Below are 21,646 nucleotides of genomic sequence, written 5' to 3' on the forward strand. Positions count from 1 at the left end.
TGTCTTCAACGAAGGATCAAAGTGAGCTAATACCGGAGCCCTACACATTCTATCCTTCAGTTCTTTAAAAGCTCCTTCCTGCTCCATACCCCAAACAAAGGGTACGTCCTTCCTTGTGAGATCATTGATCGGTTTAGCAATCCTGGAGAAGTTGGGAACAAAGCGCCGATAATAACTAACGACTCCCATAAACCCTCTGCTCTCTCTTAGGTTCTTGGGACGGGGAAAAGACACAACAGCGTCGATGTACTCTGGATTACTAGACACTCCCTCCCGTGAGACCACAAAACCCAAGAAGACTACCGAATCTTTTTCAAACTCGCACTTACTAGCCTTAATGAACAGATTCGACCTCCGAAGAACTTCGAACACCTTCGCCGTAGTTCCTCTCAATTCTTCCAACGTTTGACCATAGATGAGTATATCATCTATGTAGACAACCACTCCTTTCCCTAACAGTTCTCTAAAACTTTCATTCAGAAAATGCTGGAATACAGCAGGAGCGTTTCGCAGACCATCTCGAACGACAAGAGACTCGAACATACCGTACTGGGTTCTGAACGCCGTCAAGTGCTCGTGTCCTTCCTTTACTCGTAGGAGTTGATAAGCTCCAATCAAATCTAACTTACTGAAGTACCTCGCCTTTCCCAGTTCTTCGGTTATCTGACCGATCAGGGGCAGTGGATAGGCATCGGGTATCATTGCTTCGTTTAACTTTCGGTAGTCAATGACCATTCGCCATTGACCCTTTGCTTTCTTCGGTACCAGGAACATCGGTGATCCGTAGGGCGAATTACTGGGTCGAATTCTTCCGGCCGATATTTCGCGATCTAGGATGTCTCTCAGCGCACTTCTCTGATCTTCTCCGAGTGAGTAGAGTGGAGCAACCTTCAGGTTCGCCCCCTCCTTACGCTCAAACTCCAGATCATACTCCCTTGAGGGAGGTAATTCTTCACCTCCCTTTCTCGGGTTAAACACATCGATGAACCGGTGGTATTGTTCTGGAACCACCTGATACAATTCCTCCTGTTCCTCCGGACTCAGTTCATCTTGGTCATCTTTGTCTCGGAGACCTATCGCGTCCGTCGGAGTTGGCAGCCCTATGGCTGCTAACTTCGCCGCACTTGGTGGGGTTGGGATGGGGAATTTCACCGAGTTGTCTCTTCCATCAAGAACAACCCCTTCCTTCCTCATCCAGTCCCACCCTATCACAACATCCGCATCGCAGAGCGTTGTTACATCTAGACGAACAGACCGCACTTCGGCGTCCTTCGTCAAACTAAAACCAACTTCGACGAACTCGGTGATAGGTCCAGCGACACTAACCGAGCCATCAAACATGTGAACGGGTACGCTCACCTGGTATCATCTCCTTCCTACACCTATCTTTGCCGCTGCCCTAGGGCTTATATACGAACAAGTAGCCCCAGTGTCCCAGAGCGTAGTTAGCTTGATTCCATTAATAAAAATGTCCGATTTAGGTTGATCTCTAGAAGTGGAAGAGATGAGTAGATGATTATCGACATTGCATGAACAAGGGGTACTGAGTGGTGTATTTTTGTATGCACAATCCTCTGACTCCATCAGCTGTGTCTCTTTTATAGGTTTGGGAATAGTGGCCGAGAGAATATGGCGGACCCGCCGAGCCTCGCCTACTGCAACAGGTCCTCTTCTTTTCCCTGGTCCTCTTCTATCTCCCCGTCTCCCCCAACTGCGTTCAAGTTCCTCCTCCGACCCAGAGGTACTGCGTTACCCCCCGATCCCCCGCCACGTTCGCCGAACTTCTCCCCCCACGGAGGCAACCATCCGACTTTTACCTTCGCTGCCCTCACCGGGCAATCCCTCAACCAATGTCCCCTCTCCCCGCACTCAGTACACTTCGCTTCCTTCTTCCTTGCCTCCCACAGTTCGGGAGGTGGCCTAGGCCATTGTCGGCGAAGTTCGTCGGCATTCGACGGAATGTTCTTGACCTGCGTCGACGTAATATTCGCTTGCACCGCAGACTGCGCCGAAGTTTGCCTCCCCTCCCCTCTTTTCTCCTCTCTCCTCTCCACTCTCTGACTATCCACCACTAACACTTCCTTCACCCCCGTCTCCCTCTTCTTTTCCGCATCCTTCTCCACTTTCCTTCTCCACAACCTGTTGTCCATGGGAATAACAAACTCCAATAACTCCTTGACAGTCCCAAAAGATTTACCATGTCTAGCAATTTCATCTAGGAGGTGTGGTTTCAACCCTTTCTTGGCTCGGTCAACCAGGTTTCCGTCATCAGACCACTTGAGTATCGCCACATGTCGTTGAAAGGCGGAGAAGTACTCCGAAGCTGACCCAGTCTGCTTTAGATCGTTAAGCAGTCGAGCTGCGGTTCCCTCTTCATCCGGGTCACCAAAGTTTGTCTTGAGATATTTAACGAATTGATCGTACTCCCTAAGGTAGTCAGGAAGAGGTCGTTTAGCAAGGTCGGGTTGGACGGCGAGAAGAGGTGTTTCGCGTAAATGAGAGATCATGAAGAAGACTTTCTTGGTGTCGTTGGGGAAAAGATGAGAGTTCAGTTCGTAATGGATTTCACATTCCGACAGAAATGCGGTCAACTTGTTCCTCTCTCCTCTCCAGAAATCCGGATTAGGCAGTTTAATCCCCTTCCGTTGTTCGCCAACTACGCTTGGGGTCGCCGAAGCTTGCCGCCCCATGGCGTACCTCACCCCTTCTGATATCCCTTCTGCAATACCGCCCACCGTCTCCCTTTCTCTTCTCTGCTCCCACTCCTCCCTACGCCTTCTCTCTTCCATCATGTCTTTGTTCATATTCGCCACCATCTGCATCAAGGCCAATATCACCCCTTGTGTACCTTCTTCTCCCAAGTTCCCCGTACTTCCAGTGTTTTCTGGCCGCGGGGTTTGATCCGATCCAACTGGGGATCCTACAGGTGGGAGAGCATTACCGGAAGGGGCAGGAGGATTAGAAAGCACTGGTGGAACGAACTCATCTCCTTGAATTGATCCCCCTACACTATCCTCCACTCCAAGCTGCTGCCCCATCGCTCTGCTAAGCTCCTCCAGTGCCCTCCTCTCATTCTCCTCCATCCTGTCTCCGTCCCTACTCATACCTCGCGTAACTCTCCTATCTGGTTCCATAGAATCTTCGTACTTCTCCGAGGTTCGCACGGGTCGTCGGTAAGAGCGATCCTTGATACTGTCACGCCCGTCGAGCAACTACTTCCTAATAGACCGATGGTCGACGAACCTCGGCTAACTTGATCCTTCTTGATCGATGTCTCACCCAACCGGGAGGGCACAGGCGTCGAAAGGGGTGTAACTACGGCGTACTTCGGCATAGTTACTCTAACGGGGGTTTTGTTCTTCTGATAGCGATGTATCTCGATTGGTAAATAGCTATCTCTATCTATCTTTCACTACTGACAACAATCAAGGATCGCTGAAGAACTTCAGCGATCTTCTCAGCTAATATTGTTTATTCCTCCTAGACGTTCATCCAACCCTCTCGCGCTTTGGCGTACTTCGACGCACTTCGTCCAACTTCCCCGAGCCCCGGCTGTCCTCTTCCTCCTCCGACTAACTCCGCCTAACGTCGCCGTACTTCTGCTCCCATTGTCCCTATTTAGCCTAACTCCGTCTAACTTCGCCGTACTTCTGCTCCCATTGTCCCTATGTAGCCTAACTTCGTCTAACTTCGCCGTACTTGGTCTCAGATGTCCTGGGTTATGTGTAGAGTAAAAAGGTTAAGCCGTGATGGGGGTTTTGATGGTCAAAGGAGGGTCATTGTTGGTGGGATAATGGAGGTGTCACGACATAGTTCGTGACAATGTGAACGGGTACGCTCACCTGGTATCGTCTCCTTCCCACACCTATCTTTGCCGCTGCCCTAGGGCTTATATACGAACAAGTAGCCCCAGTGTCCCAGAACGTAGTTAGCTTAATTCCATTAATAAAAATGTCCGATTTTGGTTGATCTCTAGAAGTGGAAGAGATGAGTAGATGATTATCGACATTGCATGAACAGGGGGTACTGAGTGGTGTATTTTTGTATGCACAATCCTCTGGCTCCATCATCTGTGTCTCTTTTATAGGTTTGGGAATAGTGGCCGAGAGAATATGGCGGACCCGCCGAGCCTCGCCTACTGCGACAGGTCCTCCTCTTCCATCTCTCCATCTCCCCCTACTGCGTTCAAGTTCCTCCTCTGTCCCAGAGGTACTGCGTTACCCCCCGATCCTCCACCACGTTCGCCAAACTTCTCCCCCCATGGAGGCAACCATCCGACCTTTACCTTCGCTGCCCTCACCGGGCAATCCCTCAACCAATGTCCCTTCTCCCCACACTCAGTGCACTTCCCTTCCTTCTTCCTTGCCTCCCACAGTTCGGGAGGTGGCCTAGGCCATTGTCGGCGAAGTTCGTCGGCATTTGACGGAATGTTCTTGACCTGTGTCGACGTAATATTCGCTTGCACAACAGACTGCGCCGAAGTTTGCCTCCCTTCCCCTCTTTTCTCCTCTCTCCTCTCCGCTCTCTGACTATCCACCACTAACACTTCCTTCACCCCCGTCTCCTTCTTCTTCTCCGCATCCTTCTCCACTTTCCTTCTCCACAACCTGTTATCCAGGGGAATAACAAACTCCAATAACTCCTTGACAGTCCCAAAAGATTTACCATGTCTAGCAATTTCATTTAGGAGGTGTGGTTTCAACCCTTTCTTGGCTTGGTCAACCAGGTTTCCGTCATCAGACCACTTGAGTCTTGCTACACGTTCTTGAAAGGCGGAGAAGTACTCCGAAGCTGACCCAGTCTGCCTTAGATCGTTAAGCAGTTGAGCTGCGGTTCCTTCTTCATCCAGGTCACCAAAGTTTGTCTTGAGATATTTAATGAATTGATCATACTCCCTAAGGTAGTCAGGAAGAGGTCGTTTAGCAAGATCGGGTTGGACGGCAAGAAGCGGTGTTTCGCGTAAATGAGAGATCATGAAGAAGACTTTCTTGGTGTCGTTGAAGAAAAGATGAGAGTTCAGTTCGTAATGGATTTCACATTCCGACAGAAATGCGGTCAACTTGTTCCTCTCTCCTCTCCAGAAGTCCGGATTAGGCAGTTTTATCCCCTGCCGTTGTTTGCCAACTACGCTTGGGGTCGCCGAAGTTTGCCGCCCCATGGCGTACCTCACCCCTTCTGATATCCCTTCTGCAATACCGCCCACCGTCTCCCTTTCTCTTCTCTGCTCCCACTCCTCCCTACGCCTTCTCTCTTCCATCATGTCTTTGTTCATATTCGTCACCATCTGCATCAAGGCCAATATCACCCCTTGTGTACCTTCTTCTCCCAAGTTCCCCGTACTTCCAGTGTTTTCTGGCCGCGGGGTTTGATCCGATCCAACTGGGGATCCTATAGGTGGGAGAGCATTACCCGAAGGGGTAGGAGGATTAGAAAGCACTGGTGGAACGAACTCATCTCCTTGAATTGATCCCCCCACAGTATCCTCCACTCCAAGCTGCTGCCCCATCGCTCTGCTAAGCTCCTCCAGTGCCCTCCTCTCGTTCTCCTCCATCCTGTCTCCGTCCCTACTCATACCTCGCATAACTCTCCTATCTGGTTCCATAGAATCTTCGTACTTCTCCGAGGTTCACACGGGTCGTCGGTAAGAGCGATCCTTGATACTGTCAGGCCCGTCGAACAACTACTTCCTAATAGACCGACGGTCGACAAACCTCGGCTAACTTGATCCTTCTAAATCGATGTCTCACCCAACCGGGAGGGCACAGGCGTCAAAAGGGGTGTAACTACGGCGTACTTCGGCGTAGTTACTCCAACTGGGGTTTTGTTCTACTGATGGCGATGTATCTCGATGGCGATGTATCTCGATTTGTAAATAGCTGTCTCTATCTATCTTTCACTACTGACAACAATCAAGGATCGCTGAAGAACTTCAGCGATCTTCTCAGCTAATATTATCTATTCCTCCTAGACGTTCATCCAACCCTCTCGCGCTTTGACGTACTTCAACGCACTTCGTCCAACTTCCCCAAGTCCCCGGCCATCCTCTTCCTCCTCCGACTAACTCCGCCTAACGTCGCCGTACTTCTGCTCTCATTGTCCCTACCTAGCCTAGCTCCGTCTAACTTCGCCGAACTTCTGCTCCCATTGTCCCTACTTAGCCTAACTCCGTCTAACTTCGCCGTACTTGGTCTCAGATGTCCTGAGTTACGTGTAGAGTAAAGAGGTTAAGGCGTGATGGGGGTTTTGATGGTCAAAGGAGGGTCATTGTTGGTGGAATAATGGAGGTGTCACGACGTAGTTCGTGACAAGCAGCTTCAAGTCATGTGGAGACAGTTGAAATGGAACATGCTTGGATTCAGGAAGCTTTGAGAGGGTACAACAAGGAAGATATTTATAATGAGGATGAAACAGGATTATTCTATGGGTGAGTGACTCAATTAAACAAGTGAACAATACTAACGGGAGAGTCTTGCCCCAGATTGAGGATTATCATCAACCAAACGAGCGGGAACAAAATCAAAGAAAGTTCGTTTGTCCTACATGTTTGCAGTCAATGCAACTGGTACCGATAAACGTGAGCCGCTCATCATTGGGAAAGCTTTCAAGCCAAGGGCTTTCTACAAAAAGACAGGAGAGGAACTTGGGTTCTACTATGGAAATAATGCCAAGGCATGGATGACCGCAGTCATCTACACGGAATGGATCCAAAGATGGGATCGAGAGTTGCGCAGGAATGGTCGGCATATCATCCTTCTCCACAATAATTTCAAGGGCCATGAGGTTCCTGATAACCTGCAGTGTATCAAAGTAGTCAAGTTCTAGCCCAACCTTACGCCACATGTCCAACCACTAGATCAAGGGATCATTTGTGCATTCAAAGCCCATTATCGAGTCGCTTACAATAATCGCGCGATTCAGCTGTATGATAATGGTGTAACACCCAGCCAGATCTACGAGATCAATCAACTTCAGGCCATGCGCCTTGCATCAGAGCTTGGGATGCGGTCAAAGAGGAGACAATTGCAAATTGCTGGCGGAAATCAGGTATTCTTCCAACAAACTTGTCTGGTCTGGCAACTATAGATGAAGGTGCTGAAGCGGAATTAGAACTTGGTTTAACACTGGATCAGCTTGCGGCTCGTGGTGTACTCCATGTCACAAACCGCCTTTCAATAAACGATCTCTTAAACCCGGAAGGTGAACAGGGAGGGGTAGAACACTGTACGGATGAAGAGCTCCTGGAAGCGGTGCATCGGTCTTTGGAAAAAGAAGATGGAGAGGAGGAGACAGAAGAAGTGGTCAAACCACCGCGGACTCTGAAAGAAGTGTTATTTGCTGCACAAGTCCTGGAAGAATCACTTGACCTGGTTGGAGATCCGTACGCTTCTAAACTTGTCACCTTACTAAACCAACATTGTAGGGAAATGCGGTTGGAAGCTTCCTCTTCCTTGCGTGATCAGACTCTCCATCAATTCTTTGGTCCTCGAGTTGAGAATGCTACAATTACCACTCTAGCCAAACCTGGACCATCTTCAAGTTTCGTGATTGATCTATCCCATGAACCCACGGTTCTGTGGAACCAGAGGATGCGCTGTGAAAGTCGATATCACCGTCAAATTGATCTCGGAGATGGTGGAAAAGTCTATCAGGTATGGGGTATGACAGATTATCGGTTATGCATTGTGTTGTGTATGGGAACCAATGTTGTTCTCTAAAAATCCATCAAGTATTGGAAGGTATCAGCTTTGATAGCCATCAAGTTTGACAGCTTCGACTGTACCATGACTCATATTTTCCTTCAATCCTTATCACAGTTCCTAGCATGAGTCATATTTCCTTATCACTATTCTGAGCATGAGTCAGAATTCCTTATCACTATTCATGACAAGTTGGTACTTTGCTGATTGTACTATATACTGTCTACAGGTATCCATGTCCTCTTCTCAGTCCTACTGCAAGCGTCTATGTACATACTCGGACAGGTGAAAAACCGCTTTTGAGCAAACCCAGTGGGGAAATCTTGAAAAGGGAAAACCCGTCCCTATCTACTGCAGCACTGCCTCCAACTCCCGCTGTTCTCTTTCCTAATCTGTCAAACTTGATGGAGTTCTCTCAATTCATTGTTACTCCGTAACAGATATCCTACTCTGCTCACTTCGACTAACTTTGCCTAACTTTCCCTGCTCTGCTCTCCCTCGGTTTCCTTCCTCTAAGTTCGCCGTAGTTCTCCGCTAGTCGGGGTTATCGTGACAAATACCCTCTTGGTTCTTGTAACTTCGCCGTAGTCGGTCTCAGTGGTTCGGGTGGTGGTTGGTGATGGTGAAAGGAGGGTTGGTGATGGTGGTTGTCAGGGATTTCACAACGTAGTTCCTGACAGAGGAGTTATGTGGTGAGTAGCACCACTATCCACTACTCAGGTGGGGGTTACACAAGTGTGGCTAACATCATTAGACTCTGTAGCTAGTCCCACCCACTCATTATCCTCAACCCACGGGTCTTCAATTTCTTTGGGCCATATGATGTTACTCGTGTACCCTTCGTCATCATCGAACCATGATTCTGTTGACATGGCCATCCCCGCCCACGCCTCATGTTCACCATCCAATGACAAATACATCAAGGAGGTTTTGGAGTTATCCTTGGACTGGTTCTCATCTTTTTGAGACTGTATGTCCTTTCTTATTATTCTTATTATTATTATTATTCTTATTATTCTTATTATTCTTATTATTCTTATTATTCTTATTATTCTTATTATTCTTATTATTCTTATTATTCTTATTATTCTTATTATTCTTATTATTCTTATTATTCTTATTATTCTTATTATTCTTATCATTCTTATTATTCTTATTATTCTTATCATTCTTATTATTCTTATCATTCTTATCATTCTTATTGTTCTTATTATTCTCATTATTCTCATCATTCTTATCATTCTTGTCATTCTTATTATTCTTATTATTCCTCCATTTCTTTTTACCTCCATCCTTTCCATCTGTGTTTTCTTTCCTGTTTGTATCCTCTCTTTTAGGTTTACGACAGTACTTTGCTAGACGTCCTACAGTATCACAGTGATAACACTTTCTAGTTTCTTTTCTGGGCTGACCATCAGAGATATTATCTCTGTTCACCCTCACTCCTTTATCCTTTTTGGCGAACATCGCAAATCCCTTTCTATTGGTCCTACCAACAGGGCGCACCTTACGTCTCGCCGTCTCTGCATTGAAGATCGTTAAGACCTTATCCCGGGTTCTATCCCTTTTGGGTTCAGTCAACAGTTCCATGTGGACATTCCTGTAGGACTGCGCTAGGATGGTATTGAGGGATAGACCTGCTCGTTCCTGTGAGTCAAAGTTCAGGCCAACCAACTTTGCTTCAGCCATCATCTTTGAGAACTCCTCCACATGCTTAGCCATTTCTTCAGCCGTCACATCTTCCCTCAAGTCATAGCTAAAAAATGCTTGACGGATGTTTCTCTGGTTCTTGTTTGTGGCCGTCACATGCATATTCAAGCAGTAACTCCACAATTCTCTAGCTGACATCTTCTCAGATAAATCAAGCATTACAGCATCCGACACTGTCCCCTTGATCATCCCCTGCGCTTTATTCTCCCTCGCTTGCCACTTTTCCCATTCCTTCAACTCTTCTCCAGTGATCCTCCTACCAACCACTTGCCCTTCAACGGGTGTTGTAGGAGGTACTGATCCCGCCCTCTCAGCTGCCGGCCTAACCCCTACGCAACCAGCTTTGGTATCATTACCTGTGACAACATTCCAGACGTCACCTATCTGTAGATACACCTCAATCAACTTCCTCCACAAAGCATACATTGATGGATTGTAGGATAACTTGGGGAGATTCTCAAACGAGATCTTAGACTGCACAGAGGTCATTATGAGGAGAGTAGAAACAGGAACTTGCCTTAGTTATACACAGAGGTATGTGGACTTCCGACTGTTAATCTGTTTGCTGATAATTAGATGATAATACAGAGGAGAAAAAGAGCATGCATCAATTCTACATGTCTCTATACTTATCACATTCCACTCACACGCAGTAAACCAGAGACAATCAAATAAAGTTCAGAGGATAAGTTGAACGGAGAAATATTTGACGGAAGGGGTAATTATGTAACGGCGGTTCGGCCGTCCTGGCCCAATTCTATTGGCTAACAGATGGTCGGTAGCAGGGTGACCACAGGGTCAAAGCGACGGTGAGAAACCATCGGTTCAAGCAGCTGAATGAAAGGCTTTTTCACTGTCCAAGCTGCTACAAGTACATACAAGATTGAATGAGACAGGACAAACCAGATACAAGTAGATTATTTCAAGTAGATGCAGTGAGATAAGACTGTCATTGACTGATGCTCTTCATTCTTTTGTGCGCTTTGTATTCCAAGTACCGGGCGTGCATAGTGGGATTGATGCATCAATGAGACCTTCTTGTCACGACCGTCGAACAACTATTTCTTAATAGACCGACGGTCGACGAACCTCGGCTAACTTCACGCTCTGAGTCGATGTCTCACCCAACCAGGAGGGCGCAGACGTCGAAAGGGGTGTAACTACGGCGTACTTCGGCGTAGTTACTCTAACTAGGGTTTTGTTCTACTGATGGCGATGTATCTTGATTTATAGCTATCTCTATCTGTCTTTCACTACTGACAACAATCAAGGATCGCTGAAGAACTTCAGCGATCTTCTCAGCTAATATTATCTACTCCTCCTAGACGTTCATCCAACCCTCTCGCGCTTTGACGTACTTCAACGCACTTCGTCCAACTTCCCCGAGCCCTCGGCCATCCTCTTCCTCCTTCGACTAACTCCGCCTAACATCGCCGCACTTCTGCTCCCATTGTCCCTACTTAGACTAACTCCGCCTAACATCGCCGCACTTCTGCTCCCATTGTCCCTACTTAGCCTAACTCCGTCTAACTTCGCCGTACTTCTGCTCCCATTGTTCCTACTTAGCCTAACTCCGTCTAACTTCGCCGTACTTGGTGTCAGAAGTCCTGAGTTACGTGTAGAGTAAAGAGGTTAAGGCGTGATGGGGTTTTGATGGCCAAAGGAGGGTCATTGTTGGTGGAGTAATCGAGGTGTCGCGACGTAGTTCGTGACAGTCGCCCCCTTCTTTAGCCGCGAACGTCCTCGTGAGCGATTACACCTCTGTCGTGTCAAGAGAACTTAGCAGCGTAGTACCCCCATTCTCTCCCTCCCCATGACCATCCTTCACCCTTCTGCTCTTTGCGCCGCACTTCGTAGTTGGGCCTCCTTTCACTCCAAAACCCGACAATGAGACTCCCCTAACTTCGTCGAGGCTTGCCGTAAGAAGCCCTGTGTCTTTTGTAGGTGAGACACGCTTCCTGAATGGCAGCCGAACAACACCGTTGTTTGTCGAAGTAACCCTCGCTTATATTGAGATGAGACACTATAGCGTGGGAATTTTGATCGTCCCTGCGATGCCTTTTGTTGATGAAACGCGAAGTTTGCTGCATGTTGACGACGAGGGTTTAGGTTTGATTATACTAAATACTGAGCAGTTCGTCGAGCTTCTCTCTTTTTCCCATCTGCTTTCAAAACTTTCTATCTCTCTTACCTAGAAAACAGATTTGTTACCTTGAATCATCTTTTATTTCTTTAAGTATTTTTAACGTCATGGCCCCTCCTACTCCCACCTCTAACCCTTTCGCCGCCATGAGGAACTTTGGTGGTATGGTGTCGTCTGCTCGTGAGTTATTCCTCGACACTTACCTTACTTCGCCGGACTTGGCTGATGTTCAGTTTCCTTCGGCGACAGATCTCGCCAAGTCTCCTCCCTCGGCCTCGGCACCCTCTCTTTGGGGGAGCCGTCTGGCGATGTCCCGCCTCCTCGCTCCGCTTCTCCTCCCGCCGGTCCTCCCGCTGGTTCTCCCTCTGCTTCTCCTCCTCCTGGTTCTCGCTCTGCTTCCCCTCCTGCCGCCAGCCCTCGCCGCAGGACGCCCGCCTTTCGTCCTGGTGAGTCTCCGTCCTCCTCCGACCAGGAGTCGCTCAGTGGTTCGGAGTCGGACGATCAGTCAGACTTCGAAGGAAAAGGGGGTGATTATAGTGATGAGGATGATAGAATCGTGTCGGAGGGTGAAACCGAGTTAGAGGAACACTCGGATGATGATATGGTGGCGGTTAGTGTAGAGGACAACAACGTCGCCGAACTTGGCCTTGTTTATCTGCTCTTTAGCTCTCCAAGACATTGCTAACTCGCAGCCGCTCCTGCCCCTCCCCCTGCTCACATTGCTAACTCGCAGCCGCTCCTGCCCCTCCCCCTGCTCAAATTGTGGGCCAGAAACGACGCCGTTCCCTCTCCTCTTCTTCTTCTTCCTCTTCTTCTTCCTCTTCCGGGGTTCTCCCCCCCCCCAACGCCATCGCCGCTGCCGCCGCTGCTGCCGCCGCCCCCGCTGCTGCCGCCGCCCGCCCTGCCGCCGCCATCGCTCCTGCTGCCGCCGCCCCCGTCGCTGCTCCCCCCCCTTCTCCCAGAGGGGAGCCTTCGCCCAAACGGGTGAAGAGATCACTGCGGGAAGAAGAGTACTTGTGGGAGAAGATGAAGTCCGAGCCTGGTCGTTGGATCGCGGTTGGTGTTGACGAAGCGTGTGATCGTTGCCGGTGAGTCCACCTATTCGTACTACGCCGAAGTTACTCCTGCTAATTAGTAGACGTGAGATTATCACGTATAATCGTCCAAACTGGCCCTGCCTCAAGGCAGTCAGGCCACACAACAAGGCCCTCCGTTGTGCTTCATGCACGTCTGGCCCCTGCTCCTTCTGTCCCGTTTCCTCTGCCCGGGACATCCCGCCCCGTCCCTTCGACGCTTCTCCTCTCCCCCCTCCCCAGACTCCAGCGTCTGTCCCCCGTTCGCGGGTACCGCCTTCGTCTCTCCGGTCGGTTCGCCGTACTTCGCCGGACCTCCGCCCGTCGCCTCCGTCGCCGTCGCCCTTCTCGCCGTCCTTCGGCCTCTGCTCCTTCGGCCTCCCGTCCTTCGGCCTCTCGTCCTTCGGCCTCTCGTCCTTCGGCGCCACGTCCGTCCTCTCCAGTGGTAGCTTCTCCTCCGGCTCACAGCACCCGAAGTCGGCGTCCTTCTGTTCCTCCGGCCACTTCGGCAGCCCCTCCCGTCACCCCTCCCTCTGCTTCCCAGAAGACACCGAAGTCTTCTTTAAAGAAATCAAAAGGGAAATCTAAAGAGAAGGAGGTTGCCTTCAATGATGGTGATGTGGAAGGTGAAGATACTCAGCGTGCTGGTCCCTCTGCTCCCCGGTTGTCCCTCGTCCACCCTCGTATCTCCCTGGACGTCCGTATTCCTGAGGACGAAAAGGAATTCGCCACTTATCGTTCTCTCGTCCTCGGTCTCACTACTCAGCTCGAGGCCGCCCGAAATGATACATCTCTCCTGCTTGACTTCTCTTCTCGTCAAGCTAACGCTTTAAACAATCTCACTGCGGCGTTAGTAGATGTAGTCAACACTGAGGCTCTGGACGACGAAGCAAGGACAAGGTTAGCGGACGTCTCTCGCCGAAGCCTTACTGAGATAGCCGATGTTCGCCGAAGACTGTTCGACACCCCCTTCCTAGTCACTCCTATGGCGTATGAGCCACCACCGTCCCTTGACTGGTTAGGTCGCCGTAGTAGTTCTCGTGTCCCAGCTTCCGCCCAGACTGCTCTCGACCTCCTCAGTCTTCCCTTCGAGTGTCTACGGACCATACGTTCTCTGTGGAGGACTCCGAGCATGCAAGCTGCTCGAGATGTCCAGGACTTCGGTGACTTCTTCGGGGCTATGAATCGGGCATGGAATGCTTCTCTCTCTACTGCGTTCCCGTCTGAGACTCTCGATCTACCTTCGGTCATCGGTAGCCTCCATACCAATCCCGCGGGACCGAGTAGATCGAAGGAGAAAGGAAAAGGAAAAGGTAAGGGTAAGAGTAAGGACAAGTGAGCGGTACGTAGCTGTAATCCTATGTTGTATGCAGTACGTTCTATCTCCTAGCCCTTCGCAGTCGCCCTTCTTTCGGCTTAGTAGGGTGAAGTTCGTGGAACTTCGCCAATATGTCATCAGCTCCATCGACGTTCTCCACTGGTTCCCATGATACTGAATCGTCTGTTCCTTCGTAACCTAACCACTCCACCAAGTACTCTAACTTTCCTGACCTCTTATTTACTCTAGAGTCCACAATATCCTTTACCTCCCAAGACTCTCCCACATTGTCTACTTCTACTGGCCCAGGTGGCTCAGCTTGCTGACCAGGAAATATTGGAGGGTGATAAGGACGGAGCAAGGAGACATGGAATACATCATGGATACCTGCCATCGTTCCTGGTAATTCCAATTTACAAGCATGAGAACCTACCTGCCGTACTACCTTGTACGGCCCACTTTGCTTAACATCTAACTTCTTCATTGGTCTCTTCGTCTTAATATTCTCTAACGACAGCATCACTAGGTCTCCTTCCGCGAAGTTCGGCGTAGTCCGGTGTTTCCTATTGTATCCTTCGGCGTACTTCTCATTAGCTTTCTCAATTCCTTCGATACAATCTTTGTGTATTTCAGTCAAGTCTTTTACCACCACCGTAGCAGCGGGCACTTCGACCTCGCTAGCCTTTATCTCTTCAGCCCAACGAGGGTGATATCCATAGTTCGCATAGAATGGGGTTTTGTTTATCGCAGAGTGCTGGGTGTTGTTGTAAGCAAAGCTAGCTCGAGCGAGTAGCTTTGACCAGTCGTTCTGCTGATAGGAGGTGAAGATTCGAAGATACAGTTCCAAAGACTGGTTGGTTCGTTCGGTCTGTCCGTCAGTCTGTGGATGATATGCAGTAGAGAGATGTAGTCTTATTCCGAGACTATCGGTCAAATTCTTCCAGAACTTGGAGGTAAACTTCGATCCCCTGTCCGATACTATATTCTCTGGCAACCCATGCTGGGCCACCACATAGTCCAATATCAACTCTGATAGGCCGGCTGCGGTTAACTTCGTCGTAGTCGGGATAAAAATGGCCCATTTGGTCAACCGATCCACCACTACCAGGATGGAGTTATATCCATGGGAATTTGGCAGCTCCTCGATAAAATCCATCGAGATGCTAGACCAAGGTTTCGTAGCTACCTCCAGTGGTTTAAGCTCTCCATGGGGTTTCTGTCTGTTAGTCTTTGCCCTCTGACATACCGCGCATCCAGCGATGTAGTCCTCAACATCCTTCCTTACTCCAATCCAGACATAGTCCCTTAGAACTAGCTCAAGGGTCTTCGCTGAACCTGGGTGACCAGCTAAGGCCGAGTCATGTCGCATTTTCATGATCTTCAGCCGAGCATCGGCGTAGTTCGGCACATAAATGCGATCGTCGAATGTGAGGAAACCTCTTGAGTTCCACCCCCCACGAAGGATTAGAGGAGACCGCGAACTACGGCGTAGTTCGGTGATTGATCCTGGTTCCTGCACGTTATCGTTACACGTAGGATGAGAACACTCAGCGCAAACGACTCCTAATAATTCTTCTCTGACCCCTTCTATGTCTTCGTCCTCCTGAACTCCAAGTACTAGATCCATAGGGTCCACAAGATCATTTTCCTTTACCTCCCTTGTCCCTTGCAATGCTCGAAGGAGGTGACGCAACTCCGACGTGGTGGCGTCAACTTCGTCGAACTTCGGCAGACCTTGGATAAGGTTGCTCTCTTGTACCATGGTACTTCCTTTCCCGGAATGATAGTCCGCCCGTCTAGATAATCCATCTGGAAGACTTGCCTGGGTTCCTGGCCGATAAACCATTTTAAACCTGAAGTTAGCTAGCTCCTCTACCCACCTACCTTGCCGAGGACTGAGTTGTTTCGGCTCCATCCAGTAGGTAAGGTTTAGATGGTCGGTAAGTACTGTGGTTTCTACCTGCAATAATAAGTGTCTCCTTCTTCTGAAACCCTCCACTACAGCGAGGAACTCCTTTTCTCCTACCGTATAATTCAGCTGAGCTGTGTTGAAAGCACCAGACTCAATAGCTACCGGGTGTTCTTGACCAGCCGTGTTGATCTGCGAAATTATGAACCCCCAGCCGAAGAACGACGCATCTGTCTGTAATATCGTCTTCAATGTAGGGTCAAAATGGGCTAATACCGGCGCAGTACACATCCTAGCCTTCAACTCTTTGAAGGCTGACTCCTGTTCGACTCCCCATACAAATGGTACCTCCTTCCTTGTCAAGTCATTGATAGGTCTAGCAATCTTCGAGAAGTTGGGGACAAAGCGCCTGTAATAGCTTACAACTCCAATGAATCCCCTTGACTCTCGTAGATTCTTAGGACGTGGGAAGGAAGTGATGGCATCAATGTATTCTGGGTTCACTGATACACCTTTAGAGGATACCACGAAACCCAGAAACACCACCGAATCTCTTTCGAACTCGCACTTACTAGCTTTCACGTACAGGCTCGCCTTCCGCAGTACCTTAAAGACCTTCGCCGTAGTTCCTCGTAATTCCTCCAATGTATTCCCATAAATGAGGATATCGTCAATGTAGACCACGACTCCATTCCCTAGTAGCTCTCTAAACACCTCATTTAGGAAGTGTTGGAAGACCGCGGGGGCGTTTCGCAGCCCATCACGAACAACCAGAGATTCAAACATACCATACTGTGTCCTGAACGCCGTCAGGTGTTCATGTCCCTCTGTCACCCTCAACAATTGGTATGCTCCAATTAGATCTAGTTTGCTGAAATACCTTGCTTTTCCAAGTTCTTCGGTAATTTGACCTATTAGAGGGAGAGGGTAGGCATCTGGTATGGTCGCTTCGTTCAGTTTTCGATAGTCGATGACCATTCGCCATTGTCCTTCGGCTTTCTTCGGTATCATAAACATTGGTGAGCCGTATGGCGAGTTACTTGCCCGAATTCGGCCAGCGGCGATTTCGCGATCTAGTATGTCTCTCAGCGCGCGTCTCTGATCTTCTCCTTGAGCATAGAGGGAGGCGACCTTAAGGTTCGCCCCCTCCTTAAGCTCAAACTTCAAATCGTAGGACCTTGAAGGGGGAAGGGTCTCTCCTCCCTTCTTCGGATTAAAAACGTCAATGTACTGGTGGTATTGTTCAGGAACTACCTGGAACAACTCGTCTTGTTCCTCCGGGCTCAGCTCTTCAAGCTCATCTTCGCCGCGGAGGTCTATCGCGTCCGTCAGAGTCGGCAGCCCTATGGCCGCTAACTTCGCCGCACTTGGTGGGGTTGGGATGGGAAATTTCACCGAGTTGTCTCTTCCATCAAGGACAACCCCTTCCTTCCTCATCCAATCCCACCCTATCACAACATCTGCGTCGCAGAGCGTTGTTACATCGAGACAAACAGATCGCACTTCGGCGTCCTTCGTCAAACTAAATCCGACTTCGACAAACTCGGTGATGGGTCCAGCGACACTCACCGAGCCGTCGAACATGTGAACGGGTACGCTCACCTGATATCGCCTCTTTTCTACACCTATCTTCGCTGCTGCCTTAGGGCTTATATATGAACAAGTAGCTCCAGTGTCCCAGAGCGTAGTTAGCTTTATTCCATTAATGAAAATGTCCGATTTAGGTTGATCTCTGGAAACGGAAGGGATGAGGAGATGATTATCGACATTGCATGAACAAGGGGTACTGAGTGGTGTATTTTTGTATTCACAATCCTCTGGCTCCATCAGCTGTGTTTCTTTTATGGGTTTGGGAATGGTGGCCGAGAGAATATGGCGGACCCGCCGAGCCTCGCCTACTGCGACAGGTCCTCTTCTTTTCCCTGGTCCTCTTCCAAATCTACTTCTCCTCCAACCGCATTCAAGTTCCTCCTCTGTCCGAGAGGTACTGCGTTCCCTCCCGATCCTCCACCACGTTCTCCGAACTTCTCCCCCCATGGAGGCAACAGTCCAACCTTAACCTTAGCCTCCCTTACAGGGCATTCCTTCAGCCAATGTCCTGCTTCACCACACTCGGTACACTTCCCCTCCTTCCTCCTTGTCTCCCTCAGATCGGAGCTCGGCCTAGGCCATCTTCGGCGAACTTCGTCGATGTTTGACGGTGTACTCTTTACCACCGTCGACATCATAGCCGCCTGGACACCACCCTGCGCCGAAGGTTGCCCCTTTTCCCATTTCTTCTCTTCTTTCTTCTCCGTCCTCTGACTTTCCACCACTGTCGTTGTCCTTATCCCTCCTTCCCTTTTCCTCTCTGCCTCCTTCTCCACTTGTCTCCTCCACAGGCGGTTGTCCAAGGGAATCACAAACTCCAATAGCTCTTTCACAGTCCCAAACGATCTACCGTGTCTTGCAATTTCATCTAGAAGGTGCGATTTTAGTCCTTTCTTGGCTCGGTCAACTAGGTTTCCATCATCAGACCACTTAAGAATCGCAACATGTCGCTGGAAGGCGGAGAAGTAGTCCGAAGCAGACCCGGTTTGCTTGAGGTCGTTAAGTTGTCGGGCCGCAGTTCCTTCTTCGTCTGGATCACCAAAGTTAGTCTTGAGGTACTTAACGAACTGATCGTGTGTCGTGAGGTACTCAGGAAGAGGTCTTTTGGATAGATCGGGCTGCACTGCAAGAAGAGGTGTTTCGCGTAGATGAGAGATCATGAAAAAGACTTTCTTAGTGTCGTCGGGGAAAAGATGAGAGTTCAATTCGAAATGTACGTCGCACTCAGACAGAAAGGCGGTTAACTTGTTCCGATCTCCTCTCCAGAGGTCTGGGTTAGGTAGCTTTATCCCCTTCCGTTGTTCGCCCACTACGCTTGGGGTCGCCGAAGTTTGCCGTCCCATGGCGTACCTCACTCCTTCTGATATCCCGTCTGCAATCCCGCCCACTGTATCCCTTTCTCTTCTCTGTTCCCATTCCTCCCTACGCCTTCTCTCCTCCATCATGTCTTTGTTCATATTCGCCACCATCTGCATCAAGGCCAACACCACCCCTTGTGTTCCTTCTTCTCCCAAGTTCGCCGTACTTCCAGTGTTTTCTCTTGGGCGTGGGGTTTGGTCTGATCCAAGTGGGGATCCCGCAGGTGGGAGAGCATTAGACGGAGGAGAAGGAGGGTTAGAAGGCACCGGTGGAACGAACTCATCTCCTTGAATTGATCCCCCCACACTATCCTCCACTCCAATGTCCTGCCCCATTGCTCTGCTAAGCTCCTCCAATGCTCTCCTCTCGTTCTCCTCCATCCTGTCTCCATCCCTACTCATCCCTCGTGTAATTCTTCTTTCTGGTTCCATATTATCTTTGTACTTCTCCGAGGTTCGCACGGGTCGTCGGTAAGAGCGATCCTTGATACTGTCACGACCGTCGAACAACTATTTCTTAATAGACCGACGGTCGACGAACCTCGGCTAACTTCACGCTCTGAGTCGATGTCTCACCCAACCAGGAGGGCGCAGACGTCGAAAGGGGTGTAACTACGGCGTACTTCGGCGTAGTTACTCTAACTAGGGTTTTGTTCTACTGATGGCGATGTATCTTGATTTATAGCTATCTCTATCTGTCTTTCACTACTGACAACAATCAAGGATCGCTGAAGAACTTCAGCGATCTTCTCAGCTAATATTATCTACTCCTCCTAGACGTTCATCCAACCCTCTCGCGCTTTGACGTACTTCAACGCACTTCGTCCAACTTCCCCGAGCCCTCGGCCATCCTCTTCCTCCTTCGACTAACTCCGCCTAACATCGCCGCACTTCTGCTCCCATTGTCCCTACTTAGACTAACTCCGCCTAACATCGCCGCACTTCTGCTCCCATTGTCCCTACTTAGCCTAACTCCGTCTAACTTCGCCGTACTTCTGCTCCCATTGTTCCTACTTAGCCTAACTCCGTCTAACTTCGCCGTACTTGGTGTCAGAAGTCCTGAGTTACGTGTAGAGTAAAGAGGTTAAGGCGTGATGGGGTTTTGATGGCCAAAGGAGGGTCATTGTTGGTGGAGTAATCGAGGTGTCGCGACGTAGTTCGTGACACTTCTAGACGCTTCTTGCCTTGATTAGCCATTATGTAACACTCTCTCTCATCCACTTCATATGGCCGGATTGTCAACAATTTCTCCACCGGTCCTGAAATTTTGTACAGGATGTACATTTGATGATCCGTGCGCCACGCCACCGACCTAGATACCCTGAAAGTACACGGCCTTTGAGTCTAGGCCATGCAGGCCCTTCGGCCCTCGATACCATCAGTCCGATACTCGGAGCATGAGCCTGGGAAGTCTCCAAATCATTACAAGTTTGTCCGTGACCCGGCTTCACGTGTCCTCAGTTTTCACTATACAATCGGTGAGTACAAGTGATGTACTCTTCATATTCATAGTGTTGTTTTGTTTGACTTCGGGGTCAGATCTCTTCCCCAATCCCACTTGGGTAGCGACTGCGTCCTGGAGGGGTCTAGAACCCTTACGCGCCAAACGTATTCATCAATAGGCCTATCCTCCGTGCGGGGTCGGAGTGGGAAAATGAACGAACAGGTTTTTGGAAGAAAGGAGGACTCACCATGATTTCCCCCATTTCTACCCTTCATTTGAGGCTGTGTTTTCTGAGATTGAAACAAGCTACTCTTCTCATACTCATCAGTCAGAAAACATCACCCACCTTCTAAAACATTTGTTCCTACTAGACAACAAGACTTTACACAAAGATGGCCTCTCTCCATGATACACATGTGTGCGCACCCAACTTTTTCCTGCAACGGCACTCACCTACTATGACCGGATATTTGGAACAGCTATGTACTACTTTCAGGCAAAATTTACTCACTCAGGTCAAGTCAGGATTGCGGCAATCAAAGAATGACAACTCGCTTTGTAGGAGTTTGTCTTATCCCGACGGACAGTTATCCCACATGTACCGCTTGATTGAACAAAGGGTATTTTACACCGACAGTCATCAAGCTTATCGTAAATCACTAAGAGACGCCCAGAAGTCCATGAATACCTTGCCACCTTCACTTGCTACGGATGAAGGGGTGGATAGTTTGGAGATGTATGAAAGACATCATTCCAAGGAACTTCTTCAGGAATGTTGGGACTGGGCAGAGTCTCTGTTGGATACCTTGAAAGAGTGCAATAGAGCGGGAAGAGAGTTAGAGAGGAGACGTAAAGAGTTAGTCAAGTCCGGGATCCTCAAGGAACGTCCTTTCATAGGTTTGGATGAGAAGATCAGCAACCCGTTTGTGTTTGAAACCATTCTGCGCTATGATAGAGATAGCAATGGAGTGGGAGCTCCTCCTACTTCCTCTATTCAATCTAGCAAGCCGGAAGACGGTCCATCAGCAGTAGAATCAACTCGTCGTCACACGGCTTCTTTTTGAGTCTGTTTGAGTCCATATATTGATATCACTATGATGAGGTAGAGGAATATCAACACGTAGGAATGGGGGAGAGAGCAATCTGATGTCTTGTCACAGTCAGGTGTCACTTTTATTTGATACTAGCTATGATCCACAATGAGAACAGGCATTTCTCTATTAACTTCCTGGGAATTTAAACTCTGTGTTGCATGATTCAGACTATTGATCTAGCCATATGGAGGTGTTCATGTAAGGGTCTGGTATGTCAAGACATGAGTGTTCATCTGTCAGGATTTGGCGTGGTCAATAGGCTGAGTAGGACCTGCCATGATCAAGTGGTGAGTGTGTCAATCATACACCG

At 49.2% G+C, this 21,646-nt stretch overlaps 7 protein-coding genes across 7 annotated transcripts; 3 read left to right on the top strand and 4 right to left on the bottom strand.

Moving 5' to 3' along the window:
* Positions 1 to 1,652: 1,652 nt before the first annotated feature.
* On the bottom strand, positions 1,653 to 3,334 carry TREMEDRAFT_61027 (uncharacterized protein; the record flags this gene model as incomplete). Its single annotated transcript, XM_007003411.1, has 3 exons — positions 1,653 to 2,057; positions 2,736 to 3,029; positions 3,107 to 3,334. The coding sequence occupies 3 exons, from the start codon at positions 3,332 to 3,334 to the stop codon at positions 1,653 to 1,655; spliced, it is 927 nt and encodes a 308-aa protein (XP_007003473.1).
* Positions 3,335 to 4,135: 801 nt separating this feature from the next.
* Positions 4,136 to 5,602, bottom strand: TREMEDRAFT_61028 (uncharacterized protein; the record flags this gene model as incomplete). Its single annotated transcript, XM_007003412.1, has 2 exons — positions 4,136 to 4,525; positions 5,204 to 5,602. 2 exons carry the CDS (start codon positions 5,600 to 5,602, stop codon positions 4,136 to 4,138), a joined length of 789 nt encoding a protein of 262 aa, XP_007003474.1.
* Positions 5,603 to 6,540: 938 nt separating this feature from the next.
* Positions 6,541 to 7,715, top strand: TREMEDRAFT_61029 (uncharacterized protein; the record flags this gene model as incomplete). Its single annotated transcript, XM_007003413.1, has 2 exons — positions 6,541 to 6,736; positions 6,949 to 7,715. The coding sequence occupies 2 exons, from the start codon at positions 6,541 to 6,543 to the stop codon at positions 7,713 to 7,715; spliced, it is 963 nt and encodes a 320-aa protein (XP_007003475.1).
* Positions 7,716 to 8,651: 936 nt separating this feature from the next.
* Positions 8,652 to 9,164, bottom strand: TREMEDRAFT_61030 (uncharacterized protein; the record flags this gene model as incomplete). Its single annotated transcript, XM_007003414.1, has 2 exons — positions 8,652 to 9,061; positions 9,110 to 9,164. The coding sequence occupies 2 exons, from the start codon at positions 9,162 to 9,164 to the stop codon at positions 8,652 to 8,654; spliced, it is 465 nt and encodes a 154-aa protein (XP_007003476.1).
* A 2,493-nt stretch (positions 9,165 to 11,657) lies between these two features.
* Positions 11,658 to 13,962, top strand: TREMEDRAFT_61031 (uncharacterized protein; the record flags this gene model as incomplete). The annotated part of the gene is made up of 5 exons (XM_007003415.1): positions 11,658 to 11,730; positions 11,784 to 11,996; positions 12,060 to 12,164; positions 12,284 to 12,638; positions 12,756 to 13,962. 5 exons carry the CDS (start codon positions 11,658 to 11,660, stop codon positions 13,960 to 13,962), a joined length of 1,953 nt encoding a protein of 650 aa, XP_007003477.1.
* Positions 13,963 to 17,745: 3,783 nt separating this feature from the next.
* On the bottom strand, positions 17,746 to 19,230 carry TREMEDRAFT_61033 (uncharacterized protein; the record flags this gene model as incomplete). Its single annotated transcript, XM_007003416.1, has 2 exons — positions 17,746 to 18,150; positions 18,829 to 19,230. The coding sequence occupies 2 exons, from the start codon at positions 19,228 to 19,230 to the stop codon at positions 17,746 to 17,748; spliced, it is 807 nt and encodes a 268-aa protein (XP_007003478.1).
* A 1,608-nt stretch (positions 19,231 to 20,838) lies between these two features.
* On the top strand, positions 20,839 to 21,306 carry TREMEDRAFT_61034 (uncharacterized protein; the record flags this gene model as incomplete). The annotated part of the gene is made up of 1 exon (XM_007003417.1): positions 20,839 to 21,306. The coding sequence occupies one exon, from the start codon at positions 20,839 to 20,841 to the stop codon at positions 21,304 to 21,306; it is 468 nt and encodes a 155-aa protein (XP_007003479.1).
* Positions 21,307 to 21,646: the final 340 nt, after the last annotated feature.

This window comes from Tremella mesenterica (genome assembly GCF_000271645.1).
Source record: "Tremella mesenterica DSM 1558 unplaced genomic scaffold TREMEscaffold_3, whole genome shotgun sequence".
Classification (NCBI taxonomy): Eukaryota; Fungi; Basidiomycota; class Tremellomycetes; order Tremellales; family Tremellaceae; genus Tremella; species Tremella mesenterica.